Raw genomic sequence first — 22,383 nt, forward strand, 5'->3', positions numbered from 1 at the left:
ACGTAGGAAGCTGCTATATACTGAGTCAGACCATTGTTCTGTCTAGCTCAGTATTGTCTTCACAGACTGGCAGCGGCTTCTCCAAGGTTGCAGGCAGGAATCTCTCTCATCCCTATCTTGGAGATGCTGCCAGGGAGGGAACTTGGAACCTTCTGCTCTTCCCAGAGAGGCCCCCATCCCCTGAGGGGAATCTCTTCCAGTGCTCACACACGGAGTCTCCCATTCAAATGCAAGCCAGGGCAGACCCTGCTTAGCTAAGGGGACCAGTCATGCTTGCTACCACAAGACCAGCTCTCCTCTCCTCAAGTAAGGCCTTTGTGCAAATTTGCTTCGGAATCCGGCTCATTCCGACTGCAGAAGCGGCCTGACCTTATGGAAAGGAAGATGTTCTTCGCAAGGACTTGAGTGGGTGGCAGGCAGCACAGTAGAAACGTTGAGGGCGCGATGGGTTTGGCAGGTCTACCGCTGGGTAAATGATGCAGTGTGGTGTGGCGCTTTCTCATTGATCACCAGTTGTCTGCTAACGGATATCATCCCATTTCCCGGCAGTGACCTTTACAGCAGTGTTAAAGGTTACTGATGCCGATGGGGCCTTTGGTCTCTTCAGGAAGCGGCCATCCAGGCCGTCGTCCCATTCTGCTTGCATCCTGAACGATCGATGCTCTTGCACTCCCCTCCGTATCGTTTTCTGGGAAATGATTTATTCTGCATCTCTCCTCTGTGTTGAGGGTGTTTGTTTTCCCTCCCCACCAGCCTAAGGATGGCCGGGTGATGTTTGGGCCTTTTGGGGAGCGGCTAATTAGCAAGAGCGAAAGAAGACACACATTGATATTTCCACCATGAGCTCCTAAATGCAGCCCCTGACACCTTGTCACTGAAGCCGCTCTCCGCAGGAGTATCAGACGTAGGGCCATCTGTTCTGCCAATTAGAGCAGGGGGGAGAGTGACGGGGAAACAGCCACGTTATGATTTATGCCCCATTCAACCAGGCGGGAAAAAGCTCTGCTTCTTTTCAGAAATGGACAGCAACTGCGGTTGATGGCCACGCTGGGTATAGAAGCACCGCATCAAGTTGCATCAAGTAGCATCACCACATCAAGTCGTGCATCTCTGCTGCTTACATAGGAACATAGGAAGCTGCCATTTTCTAAGCCCTGCGAAAGCCGTCCAAGCTGGTGGCCATCACCACATGAAGGAGAGCTGCTCTTGTGGTACCAACTTAGCTAAGCAGGGCCCGCCCTGGTTGCATATAAATGGGAGACTAGAAATGTGAGCACTGTAAGATACTCCCCTCAGGGGATGGAGCCGCTCTGGGAAGAGCATCCAGGTTCCAAGTTCCCTCCCTGGCAGCATCCCCAAGATAGGGCTGAGAGAGATTCCTGCCTGCAACCTTGGAGAAGCCGCTGCCAGTCTGGGTTGACAATAGTGAGCTAGATGGACCAAGGGTCTGACTCAGTCTATGGCAGCTTCCTATGTTCCTATCTGCGTTGCATGTAGAAGGTCCCAGGTTCAGTCTGGCAGCGTCTCCTGGTAGGGCTGGAGATATTTCCTGCCTGAAACCTTGGAGGTTTCTCAGCCTCTGCCAGTCAGAGTAGACAGTACTGAGCTAGATGGACCAAGGGTCTGACTTGGTAGAAAGCAGCCTCCTGTGTTACATTAATGAAGGGTATACATGAGTTAGAGTTGACTCAAGTATGCTTCTTGCATACTTCTGCTTAACCTTTAAGATGCATACCACTGGAAGAAAATGGGAGATGCAGCTAAGTAAAAGGTTTTGGGATCCAGGTGCAAAAGAGGTGGAGAGAGCCTTTGTGGTAAAATACCAGTCTCCGATTGCTTCGTTCCAAAACATTCTTCCTCCCTGTGTAGGAACAAATGTGAACACCCTGCCATCTCCTTTGCTATTTATTTTGCCATGTAATTGCAAGAATGAAATTGGCTTTAGTTTCATAGCTCTTGAAGGGTCAGCTGTCATTTCTGTTTTCAGACCTTGGGCGTAGCACGTAAATCCTTTGCAGAAATAGTGAGTGTGTCCCCCCCGCCCCTCCGAAACATTGTGTACCAATTTCAAAACGTTGGCTGCTTTACGATCTGGCTCTGAGTTTTCTTTTAGCTCAGCAATCATAGGAAGCAATTTAAAACCAGGATAGCAGGCAGCGTGTGTTTTAATCGTTATAACAATCGTTGCCACCACTCTTTGCTGCAACCAGTAACCGTCTGAGTAGTGTTTTCTTTTAAAAATGGTTTCTAAAATGTACAAAAATGATGGTACAGAGGAGAGAAAGCTTTTAAAAGTGCTTTTAAATAGATTCTGAACCTTATGAGGCAATCTTCTGGCATCTAAGTTCAGAACAAGAGTAAAATGAGAAAAAGTTCAAAAATGGACACACCTCTGCACAGCTAGAGTCACCCTTGCTGAGTAAAGAGACACCTTTCAAAGTGGCAAGTCTCTTTATATTAAGAAAGGGAGAAGCAACTGACCCTATCCATCCCCACCACAGCAGTGGTGGAAGCATAGCATAGTGGTTAGAGTGTTGGACTAGGATTGGGAAGAACCGAGTTTGAATCCCCACCCTATTCAGCCATCAAACTTGCTGGGTGACTCTGGGCCAGTCATGTCTCTCTCAGCCTAACCTACCTCACAGGGTTGTTGTGAGGATAAAAATAACCATGTATACCACTCTGAGCTCCTGAGAGGAAGAGTGGGATAGAAATGTAAAGACAATCAATCTTTTTATATTGTGAGCCCTTTTGAGACGGGGGACCATCTTATGAATGCATTATTTGTTTTTGAGAACTTTTTGTTGAAAAGTGGTTTGTAAATATTCATCGTATCAGCGGTTGCCGTGATTGGGCGGGTGGGGGATTACGCTCCCCTGCCTTGGTGCCTCTTTCGTTCTCTGGACCCACGTTTGGCTGAAAAGGCCTTGATCCCACCCTTGGCAGCGCCTCTGTGCATGCCTGGTGATGTTAAACCTCCTGAGTGGGGTGACGATGGAGCAGCTGTTCTGATGCGGATGTTTCCCCTTCCCTGCAGGAAGCCGAGAACACCTTGCGTCTGATGCAGAACAAGCTCAAGGAGGAGGAGAAGCGCTTACTGAAGAGCGGAAGTGAGTTGTCTCTCTGCTTCACGTCTCCAATCTTCCAGTGGGAATGGGAAGAGAGGGCTGGGTGCTATCTGTCTTTACCTCCTGTTTCTACAGTGATGGCAGAGCAGGAAGGTCCCGACTGTGTCGCGCTTAAAGGTCTCTTTGTCAACTTGAGAGCAGCGACCTCAAGTAGGTGGGGGAATAGAAAGATCAGAATAGCAAAATGGTGCCCAACTCATTAGCCGCTCCTGATGTGGACAGGGGTGGAGTGGCCATTGAGTGGCCGGGCTTGAAGAACCCAGCCGCAAGCCACAGAAAGGCCACGCAAGCCCTGCGGAGTTCATTCCCAGCCAGCGTTTGCTGGCTGGGTTAATTTATTTCTCTTTCTCTCCCTCTTTGGAGGAAGAGGAAAGGGGGGGAAATGCACCCAGCCAGCAAACCCTGGATGGGAATTTATTATTTATTTTAAATCTTTCTATACTGCCCAAAACGTGCGTGGGGTTTATAATTAAAACCATTTAAAACATTAAATCAATTAATTAACCGCCCTGAGCCATTTTGGAAGGGCGGTATATAAATCAAATCAATCAATCAATCAAATAAATCAATAAATAAAACCATTTAAAACCCAGTATTAAAATTATTTAAAACTATGCATCTAATTAAAAGCCTGGGTGATTGAGGTCTGGGGGGCTTGCGCGGGGCCTCTGGCAATCGGGCCACGTCCATGTGCGTGTGAAGTCACCCACAAGGGGTGCCACTGTCACGCACTGTGGAGCAAACAGCTTATACGCATTTGCGGCAGCCTTCAAAATGGCCGCTGTGAGCTGGAAGCGGGCCGGAAAGACCCGGAAATAGGGCAAAACTAGCCCCATGAAGGGGAGGCCGGCGGGGGGGGGAGGAGGAAAGCTTTAGAGACACACACCCCCACGGCCAAAGTAGCACCCCCTGGAGGCAGCAGAGTTAACCCAGACCCGGCGGTGAGTTACATAATAATAATTTTATTTTTTAACCCTAGCTCCATGCCGGCCTGGGGGGCGTTGGCTTGAGGTCGAGCCAAACCGGGCCCAGTCTGGCTTGAGGGCAACCCCTCGAGCCGAACCGGTTCAATGGCAAACCGGTTCAATCTCGAGCCAGTCCGCACATCCCTAGCCGGGGCTGGCACAGCATGGGGGAGAAGCACAGTCAAAGATTTGGCCTGTTGTTTCTAACCATATATGTTTATTTTAAAAAGGCAACTAAAGGGAGACATCACAGTGGTTTATAAAATCACTAGTACAGCGGGTTCGCGGTTTTTCAACCATTCCTCCTGCGCCACTAAATGCCTACTCTTCCTTCCCTCATTGCTAGTTGATGTCCAGAAGCATTCGTGCGTTTAGAAGCATGTATTTATATCTGCGGCACTTAAACCTTTTTGCATTTTGCAATTTCTTAAGGGTGTTTTGTGGCAATCCGACAAGGATTAAAATGCAGTGGACTGAGAAAATATAGCTTGTTCATTGCCTCATCATTCAGTGAAAGTCCTGTCTTGCAGAGTACTTAAGAAAATTGCCACAGTTTGTGGGTCGGCATTGTTCCCCATTCATTTCCAATTGAAGGGTTTTTGCACATTTTCTCAGCAAATTAAGCATCTTGGATTGTTTGGGGAGTCTGGGTGAGGTCAGGAACCTACCTGGAAAATGGCATGTTTCTATCTTCCGTAGCTTGTTCGGAGAGTTTACTGTAACTGTGGGAGTTGTAGTCAAAAACATCTGGGAATCCTTGTTATAGGGCACACTGGTCCTGATCCAATAGGGCTGCTGTTATGTAAACCCAGCTCCCACCTCACCTCCCGCTTGGGCCATATGAAGTGGGGAGCCTTCTCTACCCTGTCGGATCGTCTTTGTTTCCTGCCTGGTCGCCCAGACGTAATTTTTCTTGTGTAGCCAGCAGATTGCCAATTTACAAAGCAGATGAGTACTCAAGAATGCTGCAATCAGTTTGAATGTCCTGGAATTAAGACTCGTTTTTCTCTTATTGTCAGTCCGCTGAGAGAGATTATCTCCTGCGTGTCTATAATTGGAGAGGTTGCCCACACATGGCAGAACTTAGCATTCAAACTAGTGTTGCCATAACATTGACTTTAAACTGTTGATTTTTTTAAAAGGGTTGATGGCAGATTGAAAGGGCTGATTTACACTCAAACTCCTGCCAGCAATACTGATATTTGAATTTTGACACATTGATAAAGACGTCAGCAGAGACCCCTGGGGTGAACCAGCCTGTTGGTTTTAATACTGCCACATATGCATTTAACATTTTTGGGGGGGGGAGAAGCTTTTCCCCCATGTGGATCAATTAAAGGAATTTCTGCTCAGAGCTGAGATCGGTAGAGAGTTTACAAGCCGTAGCTTACAATTCTAGCTTGTTAACAGGAGTTCTCTCAGCGTTCCTCCTCTTTATCTTCCCTGCACACATCAGTAAAGGTAAAATGTGCCGTTGAGCTGGTGTTGTTTCCTGGAGACCACAGAGCCCACGTGCAGAATACAGGAGGGGTTGACCATTGCCTCCTCCCGCGCAGTATGAGATGATGCCTTTCAGCATCTTTCCTATATCGCTCGATAGAGGTGTTTCCCATAGTCTGGGAAACAGACCAGCGGGGATTTGAACCGGCAACCTCTGGCTTGCTAATCGAGCCATTTCCCTGCTGCGCCATTAGGTGGCTGTGCACACATCAGTAGACTCAGTTCAACCTAAGCTTGGTTTGAAACTTGGTTATCCCGAGGACCAGCCTGCTGGTTTTGCTTGGTCTTCCTAGAACACCCCCATTTTCTTACTGTACAGACCTAACAGAGAAGGGAAGTGGAAAAGTCCCTCACCCAACTGCTCTCCAGGCACCTGGTTATTGACATGAAGGATGTAATGCTTCTTCTTGATGATGCCACTTTCTCGGCCCATCGCAGGAAGGAAGGGGCTGCCCTGCAAATAGAGCAGGGACCAAACAGGAGCTGGGAGTTGGGGAGACAGCTGCAGCATCGTTCAGATATTTGGAACACTTGGCAGACCGTCTCTCAGCCATCCTTTAATCACCTTCTAGGTCTGCATTTGATCTCCAGCCCGGGGGTTGAGGCTGCGGCGGCAGCTTGCCAGGGGGCCACCTAAGGTGGGTGAGGCGAGATCTGAAGAAGGGATGCCCAGCTCACCCTTTGCCACTGGCCTGCATGAGGCCCGCTGCCCAACCCTGCCGCTTTTCTCGGAGCAGCCTTTCCCTCGCCGTCACAGACTTTTGCCGCTGTTGTGCAGAAGTGGCCTCCACGGCTTGCTTTTGTGTGCAAGGCCCCATTTGCATTTGGGGAGCGAGCTGTCCCAAACCATCCAGCCGCGGGAGCCTCTCCTCAGGGGCGGAATCTGAAGCCAGAGGAACCAAGAGGAGATGGGTTTGATTTCTAATAGCGAGCCATCTGAGGGGAACTGGGTTCCCCAGGCAAACATGAAGCACACATTCTTCTTGGCTAGCTGTATTTGCTTGCTTGCTTGCTTGCTTGCTTGCTTGCTTGCTTGCTTGCTTGCTTATTAAACTTCTATACCGCCCAAACTTTCGTCTCTGGGCAGTTAACATAAAACAATTAAAACACACACAAAAAGTTAGAACAATGCAACAATTTAAAACCAGCCATACAACTGAAACAGTTTTTAAAAGCTATTGAGAAGGTGACGCCGCTGTCTGTGGGTTCACACTGTCAGTGAAGTGGAACCAGAGTTTGACGGATTTATTCGTTTAACACAATTGGGATTTGGTGGGTCCGTCTCCTTCCTTTTGCTTTGCTCTGAATCCATTGGCACCCAAAGCTGGGATTATACTACTCTCCCGTGTGAACTTAATCATCAGATTTCCCTGAGCACCCCCTGCTCTGGATCTCCTCCCTGCTTGAAAAATGATGGTGGAGTTGCCTCGGACCAGGGCCTTTTCAGCAGTGGCACTAAGGCTCTGAAACTGGAAGGACCCGCTCTGGATGTTGTTTCTGGGGCTAGAGGAAGTGGACTCTTACTGGCCCACAATGGCTCCTTCGACAGAAACAAAGAGCATGGAGAGACGCGACTGGCCTCTTGGCCCTTTCCCCATTAACTCCTGCAAGCATTCTTGTTTCTGTTCAGGTAACGAGGATTCAGACATCGAGATCCACGAGGACAAAGGCTCTGACAGCGAAATAGAAGACAGGCAACTGATAAAGCAGCACACGGCCATGGAGATACTGATGCAAGGTACTGGGTCATGGGCGTCATGGAAGGCCCTGGGACAAGAAGCGAAGGCGGGCCCCTGCCGCCTCCCCCCCCCTTCCTGTCAGTCATGCGGAGGGTGGGGTGGGCGGAACCTGAGCACTAGCCAGCCCGTTAGAGAGGCAGGGAGGGGCTGCTCCCTCCTGGGCCTCCCTACCCCCCACCCCCCATCACTTCAATTATAGCTATGCTCCTGTGCCCCAGAGACCTCCCTCGCCTTCATTCATTCTGGGAAGAAGACCGTCCACTTCCAGCATCTTTGCAGCTAGCTGCAGCCCCCGTCTCACCGCTTCTCTCTTTCTTCCAGGGAGACCCAACAGGCGGGTCATCGGAGCGATGCAGAGCGGTGACACGGAAGATGACGTAAGTAGCCAAGGCGGCCGCCGGCCACCGCGGTCCTCTCAGCCTTGCAGACCTCCCCTCGCAGCAATCGGCCTCCTCTTCCTCCTCCGCAGCACCTGCCTTGCTTCACCTCTCGCCTGCCTGTCCCTCACACCTCGCCTGCCTTCTCTGCAGCCCCCGTTCCCTCCTCACTTTTGCAAGCATCACGCGGGGGACCGACCCATGCTCATTTTACTACCACCCTTTTATTTGAGAAGCGCCTGCGATGTCCGGGCACCAGACAAGGCCTTGTTAAAAGACGAATTTGTGCCCACGGGGTTGTTAATTAGTGTTAACGGGAGCTCCACACCGGAGGCTGCAGCCTTCCGAGGGATACCCGACTCCTGCCACCAAGGCCTCCTCTCTCCATCTTCCCAGAGGGACAGTGTCACCATGCCCAGGGTTTCCTTGCCTCCTGCTCAGCTTCACTCGCAGCAGGCAAGGAAGCTCTGGGTTCCCCGATGGCCTTTCACGCGCCGCCATCCTCCTCGAGATATTCCTGAGATGGCAGCAGCCATGCAGTCCCCGGGCAGCCCGTTGAGGCCCGAGGCCCTTTGAAATATACACTTGTGACTTCGTTCCATTTCAGTCTCACGGATTTCTGTCTGTTTTAGCCACCGCCATGTTTTGGTGGATTGTGCCCAGCGTGCTTAGGACCCAGGCGAAAGCACTGTCGGCTGCTTAGTGCTTTCTTCCTGACATGCTTCCTCGGAAGTGGCAACTCTCTTACATTTAGCGAGGGGAGAGCAACTGGCCCTATCGGTCCCCAGCACAGCATACCTCCAGTAGCTGTGGCTGGTGTCTAACATGTTTATTTTTAGATGGTGAGCCCTTTGGAGATAGGGAGCCATCAGTCCATTCATTCATTCAAGAACTTTTGTTGAAATGCAGTATATAAATAGTTGTAGGAGTAGTCATCAGAACATAACATAAGAACAGCCCAGCTGGATCAGGCCCAAGGCCTATCTAGTCCACCTTCCTGTTCCGCACAGTGACCCACCAAATGCCTCTGGGGGAGCCCACAGGCAAGAGTTGAGGGCATGCCCTCTCCCTTGCTGTTGCTCCCCTGCAAAAAGTATTTAGCAGCATGGTGCCTCTGAGCCTAGAGGTTGCCTATAGCCACCGGACTAGTAGCCATTGATAGGCCTGTCCTCCATAAATTTGTCTAAGTCCCGTTTTAAAGCCATCCAAATTAGTGGCTATCCCCACATCCCGTGGCAGGGAGTTCCATTGAATTAATGACGCACTGTATTCTTGCTTTTGAATGGGAAGCACTGAAATATATTCCCCTCGGGATGGGGCTGCTCTGGGAAGAGCACCTGCCCGCTTGCAGGCAGAAGGTTCCAAGTTCCCTCCCTGGCACCATCTCCAAGATAGGGCTGGGAGAGAGACTCTTGCCTGCAGCCTTGGAGAAGCTGCTGCCAACCTGGGTAGGCAATATTGAGCTAGACGGACCATGTACACGACCGCTTCCTTTGTGTCCCGCCAGCCGCCTTCTCCTGACTCCAAACCCCTGTTCGGTCGTGCGTCTCCCAGTCTCTCATTCATACTCGCTGGTTTCATTTCTCTCTCTCTAATTCCTTCCTGCATCCATCTTGCCTTGTCTCTGCACTGCTGCTCTCTCCAAAGGTCGGGGCGGCCCACGCCAGTAAACGCAAAGCCTCCAGAGCCAAGGCCAAGGTGGGTGTCTCTCCTCTCTGCATTTCTCTTCCACACGTTCAGGCCCACCTGCTCACAGCTCTGGCCCTGCCTTCCCTGCAGCCCTGGAGGCTGCTCCGCCGCGGAGGTGTCCGATCCGATGCAGCACTGCCAGGCCTCCCGCAAAAGATTTTGGGCGGTGTCCTCGGATTGCTCTCCAGGGAGGTGGCCTCAGTGCTCCGCTTCTAAAGAATGGCACCTGGATGGGGCCCCCCTGCTGCTTAACTCCACCTGTTTGGGGAGGCAAGGCACTCTGCACATGCTCAGGAGTGTGTTGATGATATTCTGATCCGTTGTTTCAAAGGGGCATGGTCCAGACTGGGAGTATTGCTAAACGGGCTGGGTCAAGAAGAGGGCCAACTATGCCTATAAGAGATTTTTTCCGGTATTGAGATTCTATGCATCTTCTTTGTTACATATGCCGAGACTTTGTGGATGAAATGGGGCAGCCTGCCTTTTTTTCCAAAAACTAAGGAAAATGGAAATAACAATGTACATAATACCTTCCTACAGGAGGACTCGGAGGACAGCGAAATTGATCTGGATGACGACGACGACGATGATGACGACGACGACGACGACTTGGAAGACGACAGTATCGACATCTCCCCCAACAAGACCAGTCGGAGGACCAGGAAGCCAGAGCCCCTGGAGGAGAGCGATAACGACTTCTGAGGGACCCAGCAGGAGGGGAGCAGCAGCAGCAGCCCTGGACAGCTCCTGCTGACCCTTGGACAGGTTATACCCCGAAGTGAGGCCACTTCCATAGCAATGAAAGCAGCACCAAGGACGTAAGCCTGGAGTTTGCAGCTGTTCAAACTCCGTGCTCTGCTCCACTCGGAGTCAAAATGGCTGGAACAAAAGTCCGAATCGAGCCATTTCTTTGATATTTAGAACTAGGAGCCTTCTTGCTCCTTGGTGCCAAAGGCTTAAGAAGTAACGTACACACCCAGGTTCAGCACACACCCTTGAAAGTGTGAATTCCAGCAACATCCATGGATCCACCATTTGTTTCAAAGGTATTAGTTCAGGATAAGTAAACCACTTTAGCTTGGGTTCATTCCCATAGTCTAAGGCTGAATCCTGAGCTAACAAGTACCCTTGACCAGAGGGGAAGGAATGCCTCTTGTTCCTGCCTAAGGCCAAGCTTCTCAAATTTGAGGCCCCAGCTGTTGTCAAACTTCAACTCCCATGGCCTTTGGCTCTCGTGGCTGAGGATCATGGGAGTTGGAAGTCCAACAACATCTGGGGACCAAGGTATGTTAGAACCACAGCACCACAGATGGTGCACACGTTCCCATTGTCAGTTGACCAGCACCGACGGCGAAGGCCAAGAAATAACCCCTGATGATTCCAATTCTTGCCTTTCTTTTGACCTCTGCTTCACCCCTCCGCCATCTAAGCAAGCCCAAGAGGAGCGACTTCCATCTTGGTATAAAATAAGCTGTAGGAGAAGTGATGTTCATTTCTCACCAATTTAACCGAGTTGAGTTTTTCATGGTTTTAACACCGTTTATTTAAAAGAGCAGCAAGTTTTATTTGCTTCAGTTTCTCTGATTCTGAGCCAGTAAGTCTTTTGGCACGGAACAGGTTTAGCTGGAATCCTTTTTCAGAGGACGAGTGGAAACACATCCCACCCTCCAACCACCCTCCAGCACCGCCTGTCCACCTGGTCTTGTGCCGAGGCTTCCTCAGTCCTTTTGTGCCTTTGCAAGCTGTGCTGTTTAATGCAGGTCCACCCTGGACTTGTCTGTTTCACTCCTGCATAGCACAAATAAATGCCTTTCTCCCCATCTTGCTTCTCCTTGAGCATTCCTGGGCCGCCTGTTGTCACTGACTATAGATCACTAATGGAGACCCAGCCAGTATCACGTTGGCTGCTTCTAACAATCTTCTGCCCTCATGAGCAGGAACAGATGTTCAGGATGAAAAGAAGGCCCAGCCCCAGGGGTGTGGGGGTGGCTGTTCCCTTACGCAGCTGCCTTCAACTCAGACCTCATCCCCACCTCTGCCTGCCTGTCACGTGAGAAGTCTGGACTCTCCAGCTTCCTCCAGCACAATCCCCGTCATGTCTTTACGATGCAGCTGGGGGCATTTGTGCGGATGGCATCGGCGATCACCTTGGCTCCCGACTCGCCGATTCGATTTCCCTGTAAACTGGGAGGAGAAGAGACGAAGAAAAGGGGTGTTTTAATATATAAGAACAGCCCTGCTGGATCAGGCCCAAGGCCTCTAGGAACATAGGAAGCTGCCTTCTTCCGAGTCAGACCATTGGTCCATCTAGCTCAGTATGCAGGTGCTCTTCCCAGAGCCCTGGTAGCTTTCCCAGACTATGGGAAACACCTATATCGGGTGGCAGCGATATAGGAAGATGCTGAAAGGCATCATCTCCTACTGCGCGGGAGAAGGTAATGGTCAACCCCTCCTGTATTCTACCAAAGACAACCACAGGGCTCTGTGGGCGCCAGGAGTCGACAGCGACTCGATGGCACACTTTAAAAAAGTAGCACTGTGCTCAAAACAGAGCCAGTTTGAATTATCCTCTTTGCAGATATGAGCCCCCTTTGCTGTAAGAGATTTCCCCTTAAAGGGCAGTGCTGTAGATCAGTGGAAGAGCATCTGCCGGATCAGAGGGGGGCAGCCTGGGCTCCTCAACAACTCCCCTCTTCCCCAACCACAATGTACTGAAGCTCGGGATGATGGGAGCTGTAGTTCAGAAACAGCTGGGGAGCCAAGGTTGCCTACCCCGTGCGAGATGGACCCAAGTTCCATCCCTGGCAGCATCTCCAGGTAGGGCTGGGGAAGACTCCTGCCAGAAACCTTGGAGAGTTGCTGCCAGTCAGGGCTGCTCAACTTTGGCCCTCCTGCACAGGTTGGCCTACAACTCCCATAATCCCTGGCTATTGGCCACTGTGGCTGGGGATGATGGGAGTTGTAGTCCAAAAACAGCAGGCCTGGGTGTAGACAATGCTGAGCAGATGGACCAAAGGTCTGACTCGGTAGAAGGCAGCTTCCTGTGTTCCTAACTTTTAAGACAGAAACACAAACACACACTTCCCCTCTTCTCCTTGCCCGTGCTCGCTCCTGTTGCCGGAGACCAACATTTATGCCCCTTTTCCTGCCTGCCCCTGGAGAAAAACTCTTATGTTTTTCAGAGCATCTGCAGTTTTCTTTTGATAACATGGTAAACCGGAGGAAAGGGGCAAGGAGTCGAAGTGAGCAGAGCATCCACTGACCATGGGGCGCTCCGGCTCCTGCTCCTGCCCCCCTCAGGCCTCGAAGGCACCACCAGACTGATGCATACAATTTCAGGTTTTTCCAGCAGTCACGTGGGCTGGAAATTTGCTTTCTAAGATGAATGCTGAAGGTCTACAGAAACTGGATTCTGCATCGGGGACCTTATGCCATGTGTCTGTGACACACTCAGGTGTGTGGAGTGCCATATTCAGCTCATGCGGCAAGTTCTATCACTAGCCCACAGTTCCCGAATTCATGTGGGGGGGTCAGAGACGAAATGGCTTCGGCCTACTCTTGCTGTCCCAAGCCAGTTGGCTTGTGAAGAGTTAGACTTACTTGATGTAGGTGAGGCGATGGCTTTTGGTCAGAGCAGTGGCAATGCAGATGGCTCCATCCATGCCCAGGGCATTCTCCTGGAGGCTGCGGACGAGAGCACAGAGAGGTGAGCCGTTCCCTTTCCCACTTCATGACTGCTCCAACTTTGTGTCATTGTTAAAAAGAAACCAAAATCAGTTACATGGGAAGCTGCCATATACTGAATCAGACCATAGGTCCATTTGGCTCAGTATTGTCTACCCAGACTGGCAGCGGCTTCTCCCAGGTTGTAGGCAGGAATCTCTCTCAGCTCTATCTTGGAGATGCTGCCAGGGAGGGAACTTGGAACCTTCTGCTCTTCCCAGAGCGGCTCCATCCCCGGAGGGCAATCTCTTCCAGTGCTCACGTGTGGTCTCCCATTCAAATGAAACCATGGTGGACCCTGCTTAGCTTTCCTGTTAAGTGGGTAGAGTCACCATTGGCCTGGCCATATAGTATCTGCAGACCCTCAAGTCTGAAAAGTTCTGTGTAACTCAAAAGGTCTGCTTGCAGTGTCTAAAAGACTGATTGAGTGAATAGTAGTCCATATGCCTCCCAGTTTCTGAGCATTCATATGTTTCAGGGCAACTTTTTACAGGTTCGGAGAGGACTAGAGACTGGTTCTGTAACATCTGTTTATAAACATTAGATACGTGCAAAATGAGTTGAACTCGAATCAATTTGAGCTTGAAATGGCTGTTCTGAGCTTGAAATGTTTAGAGTGCCATTTGAAGGCCTTTTTTTTCTGGGGAGAGCTGGTCTACCAACTTTGTAGGTACACCTGTTCTCCAAGGTGGGCCGACGCGCGAAGTCCAAAGCGGAGGGCTGGTCTATCCGCTGACTCGAATTGGTAGACCAGCTCTCCCCAGACAAAAAAAGTTGGGGTTTTTTGTTTTTTGTTTTGGAAAGCTGGTCTACTAATTGGGGTCGGCAGGTAGACCAGCCGTCCATCCTGGACTTAGCACATTGGCCCTTCTCGGAAGGCTGGTTGCTCTACCCATTGCATGAGGCAGGTAGACCAGGCCTCTGCCCTGGACTTGGTGTGTTGGCCCATCTCAGAGGACTGGTCTCAGAGGTGCACCTGGGTAATTTTGGAGCCTGGACCTAAAGGCCTTGGGGTGGGGGGCTGCTGTTGCTGCAAGGTAAGCATCATCCCCCTACACACACACACACACACACACACACACACACACACACACACACGCACCCACACGGTGTCTCACGTGGTATTTTTAACTCCTGGGTTCTTGAGGGTCCAAACAGCAACGGAACTCACAAAAATGCAAGGATGTAAAACAAGTATATTTATCCTTCCTATGGGGGAAGGAATTGCCTCTTTCTTGCTGAGAAAAGCTGCTATTTTGAGATGGAGCCTATGAGCAGCTTGGGTGGTGGGCTGAAAAAAGAAGGCTGCTGGGCGTGCATTGCTGAGGCAGAAAGGGAGGAAACTGGGGCACATCTGCTTTTATGTACGGAAAATGGTGCCCCAAGTGCAGATCCAAGGCCCACTCCCCAGGCTGCGGGAGGCTGCCCTGGCTTCTGAAGATCCTTCCTCCATGCTGTCTCAGTGTCTCTGTGATTCCTGGAGAGAAAGACTCGGGCCTGGATAGACACCGCTACTCCTTCTACACTAGTCGGGGGGTCCAGAGAGAGGCTTGGACTAGCAGATCAGGAGTGCTGGTGTCTGTGTGGCCACTCTGGAGGCAGACTCCATGAACACACAGCCTAGCACACAAGAGTCGAAATGTCTGTGTACTAGAGTCTAGGAACGGTGCCGCCAAATCGATTCGAGGATTTTGCGATTTGTTTCAAGCGTGAAACAGATCGCAACGTCCATTTTGCGCATACCCCTAATCAATCTACAACTTGAGCATCTCGGCACCTAGACGGTACTAGTCTTAAAACATCAGACCCCCCCAAAAGCAAACAACAGACCCTCGCACGCTCCGAGCTTGCTTCTTGCCGAGCAGCCGCAAAGGCAGATTCTACCTGTCAAACCAGCCCACCCCAAGCTGGAGCATGAGACAGAGGTCTGCGTGGCCCCGAGTAGTCACCAGCCACCAGAGGCCATTCAACAAGTCCCTTTGGCCACGATGCTGTACAAGAGCTGCCTTCTCTCCACTTTGCTCGCCTAGCCACCATTTCTCTGTGGTTGTACTTACTTCAGCCGGCGGAGGGCGCAGTTAACTTTCAAGGCATTGGCCATGGCCTTGGCTCCGGCCAGACCGATGGCGTTTCCTCTCAAGCTGAAATAGAAGCCAGGGGGGAGAGCAGTTACGGGAAACAGTTCTTCTGCATGGTGCCCAGATCCCATCCAACTCCAGAGGTGAAACTCGAAAGCAGTGATGCTGGAACCTAGCGAGGGGTCTGATTCTGCCAGCCTAGCACGTTGGCTCTTGGGCCAGCTCTCCAGGGGAGAATTTGGGAATACTTACTCCAGAGTTGCGAGGCTTGTGTTGGTGGCCAAGGCTTCTCCCAGTGCTCTAGCACCACTCTCGCCAATCAGCGCCACTTGGAGGCTGCAGCAAAACAGGGCACAGTCAGGGCAAACTCGAGCCAAGCTCGCTCTGCCAAGAAGACCTCAGGGCACTGGAACATCGGAAGCTGCCTTCTACCGAGTCAGACCCTTGGTCCATCTAGCGCAGTTTTGTCTTCACAGACTGGCAGCGGCTTCTCCAAGGTTGCAGGCAGGAATCTCTCTCAGCCCTATCTCGGAGATGCTGCCAGGGAGGGAACCTGGGACTTGGAACCTTCTGCATGCAAGCAGGCAGGTGCTTTTCCACTGAGCTATGGCTACCATCCCCTAAGGGAAAGATCTTACGGTGCTCGCATGTGGTCACCCATCCAAATGCAAACCAGGGGAAAATTCATGCTCGCTACCACAGAACGAGCTCTCCTCCCCGCTAAACTCTCGGTCTGCCCCGATACTGTTCAATAGGCCGCTTCCCCCTCCCGTATCGCTTGCATCGAATCCCGAAACACATACAGCTGGGCCAAAGCAGTGACCCATGAGGCCAGAGAGCGCGGAGGGCCGCAGAGGCCGAACTGGTTCACCAGTCCTTTGCAGATTGGTCTTTCCCAGCACTTCCTGCCCCCGTGTGCAGGAAGGATACTTACTAGAGATCCGTGAGTGTCGTGTTCGCCTGCAGAGCCGAAGCGAGGGCGCTGGCTCCTTCGTCTCCAATCGCGTTCTCCTGCAAACTGAAACACAGAGGGTGCCAGGGGTCAGTCTCACGCTGTGGCTCAGCTATTCTGGAAGGGGAGGGAGAGGCCCCCACAGTTCCTCTTGGATTGTGCATCGTGTGATGGGATCCAGGTCCCCTCCCGCCCCCGGCTGCACCCTCCGAGGAGTGGTGCACACGTGCAGAAGAGTGAAGTGGTAGACTCATAGAGCAATCCAGTACCGACTGCAGATGGGACAGTGCAATTTCTGGGTGCCCTCCCTGCTCACATAGAAATACTCCCAGCGTGCAGTAAAGGGAGAAGAGCTGGTCTTGTGGTCGCAAGCATGACATGTCCGGAAACATCTTATGGTTTTATGTTTACCAACTTTTAGTTTTGCTTTGTTTCCACCATAAAAGGTCTTTTTGTTGAGAGTTTGGTGTTAATATGCTCATTGCATCGCCAACTTATCGACTTATTCCAAAACCATTTGCTGCAAGGTGAAGGGACTGGGACATTTATCTGCCAATGCTTTCAAGTGTTCTGTTTGCGAAACCGCCTGTTTCCACATACTGCATTTTAAAATAAAGGCTTTCGGTTGCTTGCTATTCAGAAACGCTGTCGGGTCTGCAAAAAACAATCGCAAGCAACTCTTCACTCAGAAACAGACAGACGGAACTGGAGGGTGTTTATCCAGGCAACTGAAACATAAAACCCTCCACTCTACCTTGTAGCACAAAGCCAGACTTTGGGGCAAGAACATCTTTTCCTCACTGGTTTCGATGGCCCTTTGAATCTGGATAAACCATCTGAGAAAATTATTTGGGATTTCTTCTCGAGAGGAGCCTGGATGCCTGAATTTTAGTTTCTCTTTCGAAGGAACTCAGAAATACTTGTCGAATTTCTTCAGAGAGCGGTTTTGGTTCCAAGCCAAAGTTATGACTTTTGGAGAGAGAGAAAATATATTCTGCAGCAGGGGTGGGTGGAGAAAGCTTTTTATTTTTCCGCACTGACAAGATGTTTTGAATGAAAATGTGCTTCCCTGCTCCCTGGAGGAAAGGTGTCTCAATCACCTGATACAAATTAGTAGCAACTCCAGAAGTGCTATTCAAAAAAAGCCATTAATTGTAAAGGGCCCATGAGGGACACACTCCAGAGTGAATCAGTCACCCATTAAATGCCTTCTGAACAGGCTTAGAAGAAGGTGCCATGATCTAGCAAGGAAGAAATCCTTCAAATTTATTAAGCAGAAATAAAGATTTGAGGGTCAGGATCTTCTCTAGCCGGAGTTCAAAATGGAGGGGCAGGATGGAGTTCTACACTCCAGAACATTGTGTTGTTCTACAATGCATGTGCTGATGACCAGCTCATGAAAATGAATAGTTCCGCTCTACCCTACTCTGGCCAGATCTTACTTGGGATTCCATGTCCAGTTCTGGGACCTGCATTTTAAGGAAGACACTGAAAAACTGGAATGAGTTCAGAGTAGAGTTGCCATGCCCACCCGGAATTCTGAGTTCCATCCGGATTTTAAGCATCACACCCAGATTGCTTCGCCCACCCAGATTCGCCTGGATTTCAGCTTTCATTTTTTAAAAAAATTAAATCGAAAAGCTAAGCTCTAGGCCTTGTAGGAGCGGAGTTATGGAGCAAAACATGCAGTCACTATTCTCAAAAAGGATTTTCAAGCCAATTTACATAATATGCAAATTAGGCACCCGGATTTGGAAAGCCAGAAGATGGCAACCCTAGTTCAGAGGAGAGTGACAAAGATGGAATGGGTTAGGCAACCTGGTTCTCTAAGCAACAGTTGAAAGAGCCAAGTACAGGAAAACCTCGGTATTCATGGGGGTTCCATTTCCCTGGGGGAAACGGTGGGTGCTGGGACATTGCAGTCAGTGCAATCATGGGGGTTAGGTTCCCAGAGGCTGGGAAACTGCCATCAAAATGAGCTAAAATGGGGGCTTTATGTTCAATGCAGGCCTACTTAGAAGCAAGCACAGTTGGTTTCAGTGTACAGAATTGCAGCCTTAATTAAAAAGCTTTGTTGTTGTTCTATTGCTGCTGTTCATATGTCAAGGGAAATGGTCCGGCAAAGATCTCTTCCCCAATTATTATTGTTGGTAGGTATCCAGATCAAATACAACTCAACAATTGGAAAGTGCAGCTGCTGATTTGCATATGCAAATTTATTTTTTAAGCCAATTTACATAATAAGTAAATTAGGCACCCCCTATTTGGAAAGCTAGGATATGGCAACTCGACTCGTGTTTCCATGGCTTCCCCTTCAGGGTAAGGATTGCTCACACTAGTGGAGCGGAGTTGGGGCCGGGAACTTACTCCAAGAGGGTGAGGCTCTCGTTGAATTGTAGTGCTTGGCTCAGGGCCTTGGCCGCTTTGGACTGAACGAAGTTCCACTGCAAGCTAGAGGAAGAGAGACAGAGGTGAGATGAGAACCAGACCACACTCGGAGACGGCCCACCTGATCCAGTCCTTCCTGGATGGTGCCACCGCAGAAGGCAAGTGCGGAAGAGAGCATTGAGGCACACGACCCCATTGCATCGAGAAAGGGGTGCTGTGATCAGTGAGCGGATGGGCTCAAAGAACCCGGGCCCAACTCCACCCCTCTCTCTTTCCTTCATTATCTCCCTCATAGGAAGCTGCCAGATACTGAGTCAGACCATTGGTCCATCTAGCTCAGTACTGCCTACTCAGACTGATAGCAGCTTCTCCCAGGTTGCAGGCAGGAATCTCTCTCAGCCCTTTCTTGGAGATGCCACCAGGGAGGGAACTTGAAGCCTTCTGCTCTTCCCAGAGCAGTGGCTCCACCACGAGGGGAATCTCTTCCAGTGCTCACACTCCTAGTCTTCCATTCATATGCAACCAGGGCGGACCCTGCTTAGCTAAGGGGACAAGACAGGCTTGCTACCACAAGACCAGCTCTCCTCTCTCACAGAGAGGGAGGGAGAGAGGGGCAAGCACAGGCCCCCTCTGTCCTTGCTATGCCCCAGCATCCAGATATGTTAAGTGCCAGTGTGTGAACCGAGGCTAGAACTCTTCTCCCCGACAGGCTTGCTTTTCATGACGTAGGGAGCCAGCATCTGAGGTGGGGAGAGCATTCAGATATGCAAGTCCCTGCAACCTGAAGTGGTTCATCCAGTTATGGAACGACCCTCAATTTACTAATCCTAAATAGCCACCTAATGGCACAGCAGGGAAATGCTTGACTAACAAGCAGAAGGTTGCCAGTTCGAATCCCCGCTGGTACGATATTGGGCAGCAGCGATATAGGAAGATGCTGAAAGGTCATCATCTCATACTGTGTGGGAGGAGGCAATGGTCAACCCCTCCTGCTTTCTACTAAGACAACCACAGGGCTCTGTGGGCGCCAGGAGTCAACACTGACTCGAAAGCACAACTTTAACAGGCCCAGGAGCTTATTTTTTACCACAAGACTTCCAACCGACCAAATATTTATCCCTTGCCCTGGAAGCCTTTCCCAAATCCACCATGTGTGAGCTGTGTGTGGTTACTTCGTGGTAAAGGAAATGCACTTTGTACATGCTCAAAGGTACTTGTCTTTTTCAGACCTAGGAAAACATCTCCAAGTGTCTCGGCCCCAGCCTCAAAAGGAGAGCCGTCCACTCCAATCTTCTCAAGAGGTTGAACATTCCAATTCCAAATCCCAAGAGGCCAGGGTAACTGTACACTGTACAGTTCCCACTGTACAGATTAGAAGCTGCTCGCTGAATTCTGCTTTGCTTACTCTTAGATTTAAAACAGGCACAGACACACCACTGACATGGAATTAATTTTTCCTACCAAACTATCATCTACTCTGTTAAAGATCTTGACTCAGCCCTCTTACTATTTCTGTGCTGGGCAGCCCAGCTGGACACAGCCTGCCTGAGCTGGACACAGCATGCATTGTACAGCCTGTCACAATGGACAATGTCCCTGTTTTGGCCATCCCAGGCAGGCAGCAACAATAGGAGATTTTTTTAAAAATATTTTTTTTTTTGAGCCCGATGAGCTGTATTCCGCTTGGCAGTTCGTAAACCGAGCAGGCCTGCCTGGGCTCCGGGGCTACGTACCACCCAGCTACAGGATTAATGCTCAAGCAATGAAGACGAATCGACCGAAACTCACTGCAGGGAGCTGAGGGCCTTGTTCTCCTTCAGCGCAAGGGCGATGGCCTGGACACCTTCATCATGCAGCAGGTTGGCGGCCAAACTAGAAGCAAAAACCAGGGAAAGGAGAGTTTAGCACAGCGTAGCACAGCTGGGCCAGTTCAGCTTCAGATGCGAGATTCCGGATCCCCCCCATATTGCCTCCGTGCCCCCCCCCACAACCCACCAGAGATCTCCTCTCTGCCCACAGCAGGCAGTTCTTCCTACCTCTAGGCCCTGTGTGAGATTCTCCCACATCTTTTCCTTCAACCTCGCTTTCCTTCAAGCTACTGCCTCTCCCACCCTTTCCTCCTGCAAAATCCTGCATCAGGAGTGTAGCTACAGCTGAACAAGGGGGGACAAAATGGGCCCTTGGGCCCCGGACAGGGAGGGGTCCACCAGCTGGGCGCCAGCTTGCTCTTTGACCTCCCGCCCCCAGCCCCTTGCCTCTGAGAGGAGCAGGAAAGGAGGGGCCCATCTTCACTTTTCGTCCCAGGGCCCACTCCAACCTGTTATGCCCCCCAATTCCTGTGTTTTTAGCCCCCTGAACACTCTGGCCTCTTTCCACCCAGCAGCTGATCCCCGCCGAGCCTCTTCCTTCCCCTTATTCATTCATTCATTCATTCATTCATTCATTCATTCGATTTCTATACCGCCCTTCCAAAAATGGCTCAGGGCGATTTACACAGAGAAATAATAAATAAATAGGATGGCTCCCTGTCCCCGAAGGGCTCACATTCTAAAAAGAAACATAAGACAGATACCAGCAACAGTCACTGGAGGTACCGTGCTGGGGGTGGAGAGGGCCGGTTACTCTCCCCCACTCAATAAAGAGAACCCCCACATTAAAAGGGGCCTCTTTGCCCAGTTAGCAGCTCTCTCCTCCTCGGTCTTTCCCCCACTTCCTTTCCCCAGCTTCTCTGTGCATTATAATCCTAGCCAGCCTGACCGAGGGAGAGGAGATCTGGTCTGGTGGTAGCAAGCATGACTTGTCTCCTTAGCTAAGCAGGGTCTGCCCTGGCTGCATTTGAATGGGAGACCACATGTGAGCACTGTAAGGTATTCCCCTCAGGGGATGGAGCCGCTCTGGGAAGAGCATCTAGGTTCCAAGTTCCCTCCCTGGCAGCATCTCCAACATAGAGCTGAGAGAGACTCCTGCCTGCAACCTGGGAGAAGCCGCTGCCAGTCAGGGTAGACAATACTGAGTTAGATGGACCAATGGTCTGACTCAGTATATGGCAGCTTCCGGTGTTGACTTTCTTGTAGAAACTGCACTCTTTAGCAACATTCTGTTGCTGACCATTTCTCCCCCAAGAGGTCAGAATGTTCATGAATATCCTTGCATGCGTGGGCACCGGCTACAAATGCAAGAAGTGGCATCTTAACCAACACCCCATGATCAACATCCGTGCAAAGGAGGAGGGCAGGGTCCCTCTGTTTCAGAGCAGCAGTCCAGAAGGAGGAATAGCAGCAGGCCCATCATAGCATGGCCTGTTTTATGGGGCACCTGCCAACCATTCCTCTTCTGGCCCACTGCTAGTAAAAAGGCAGAGGAGCCCAGCTCTCCTTTGCATGCTGCAGATACCTGCCTTCCTCGGAGAGGCAACCCACACACCAATGTACCGAATTAAGTATTTAATCGGCTGCTGTGCCTTAAGACGTCTTGGGGCGAGCTGAACCTTGCTAAAAAAAAGACCCTCCTTTTGAGAAGCAGAGACTCACTCCAAGTTTCTCAGCGTGTTGTTCGTTCGCAGGGTGCTGGCGATTTCCCGAGCTCCTTCCTTGCTAATGGAGTTCTCCCGCAGGCTAGAAGGACCAGGAGAAAGCCCTCATTAGACCCTTCCACATGCCTCCATTGTCCTGCATGTGCCCTGCTGCTGCCCCAAGTGATCGGAGAGGATTGGATACGATACAACACGACAACAAATATTTATATACCGCTTTTCAACAAAAGGTTCTAAAGCTGTTTACATAGAGAAATAATAAATCAGATGGCACCCTGTCCCCAAAGGGCTCTCAATCTAAAATGAAACATA

General features: G+C 50.6%; 2 protein-coding genes across 3 annotated transcripts in view; one reads left to right on the forward strand and one right to left on the reverse strand.

Moving 5' to 3' along the window:
* CLUAP1 (clusterin associated protein 1) overlaps positions 1-11,218 on the forward strand; it is a 50,507-nt gene extending 39,289 nt beyond the window's left edge. The window contains exons 9-13 of one of the 2 annotated variants that reach the window (XM_053276847.1): positions 3,038-3,110; positions 7,224-7,331; positions 7,654-7,709; positions 9,357-9,407; positions 9,939-11,218. In XM_053276847.1, the coding sequence (XP_053132822.1) occupies positions 3,038-3,110; positions 7,224-7,331; positions 7,654-7,709; positions 9,357-9,407; positions 9,939-10,100 (450 nt within the window). In that variant the 3' untranslated portion in view covers positions 10,101-11,218. The remainder of the gene's footprint in view (positions 1-3,037; positions 3,111-7,223; positions 7,332-7,653; positions 7,710-9,356; positions 9,408-9,938) is intronic. The other variant, XM_053276849.1, reaches the window with a different exon arrangement.
* A 114-nt stretch (positions 11,219-11,332) lies between these two features.
* The window catches only part of NLRC3 (NLR family CARD domain containing 3), a 45,085-nt gene continuing 34,034 nt past the window's right edge, over positions 11,333-22,383 (reverse strand). Inside the window, exons 13-20 of the mRNA XM_053276850.1 lie at positions 22,070-22,153; positions 20,328-20,411; positions 18,519-18,602; positions 16,134-16,217; positions 15,452-15,535; positions 15,179-15,262; positions 12,999-13,082; positions 11,333-11,582 (exon numbers count right to left, since the gene is read on the reverse strand). Of these exons, the coding sequence (XP_053132825.1) occupies positions 11,492-11,582; positions 12,999-13,082; positions 15,179-15,262; positions 15,452-15,535; positions 16,134-16,217; positions 18,519-18,602; positions 20,328-20,411; positions 22,070-22,153 (679 nt within the window). The 3' untranslated portion in view covers positions 11,333-11,491. The remainder of the gene's footprint in view (positions 11,583-12,998; positions 13,083-15,178; positions 15,263-15,451; positions 15,536-16,133; positions 16,218-18,518; positions 18,603-20,327; positions 20,412-22,069; positions 22,154-22,383) is intronic.

Source organism: Hemicordylus capensis, chromosome 13 (genome assembly GCF_027244095.1).
Source record: "Hemicordylus capensis ecotype Gifberg chromosome 13, rHemCap1.1.pri, whole genome shotgun sequence".
Taxonomy (NCBI): Eukaryota; Metazoa; Chordata; class Lepidosauria; order Squamata; family Cordylidae; genus Hemicordylus; species Hemicordylus capensis.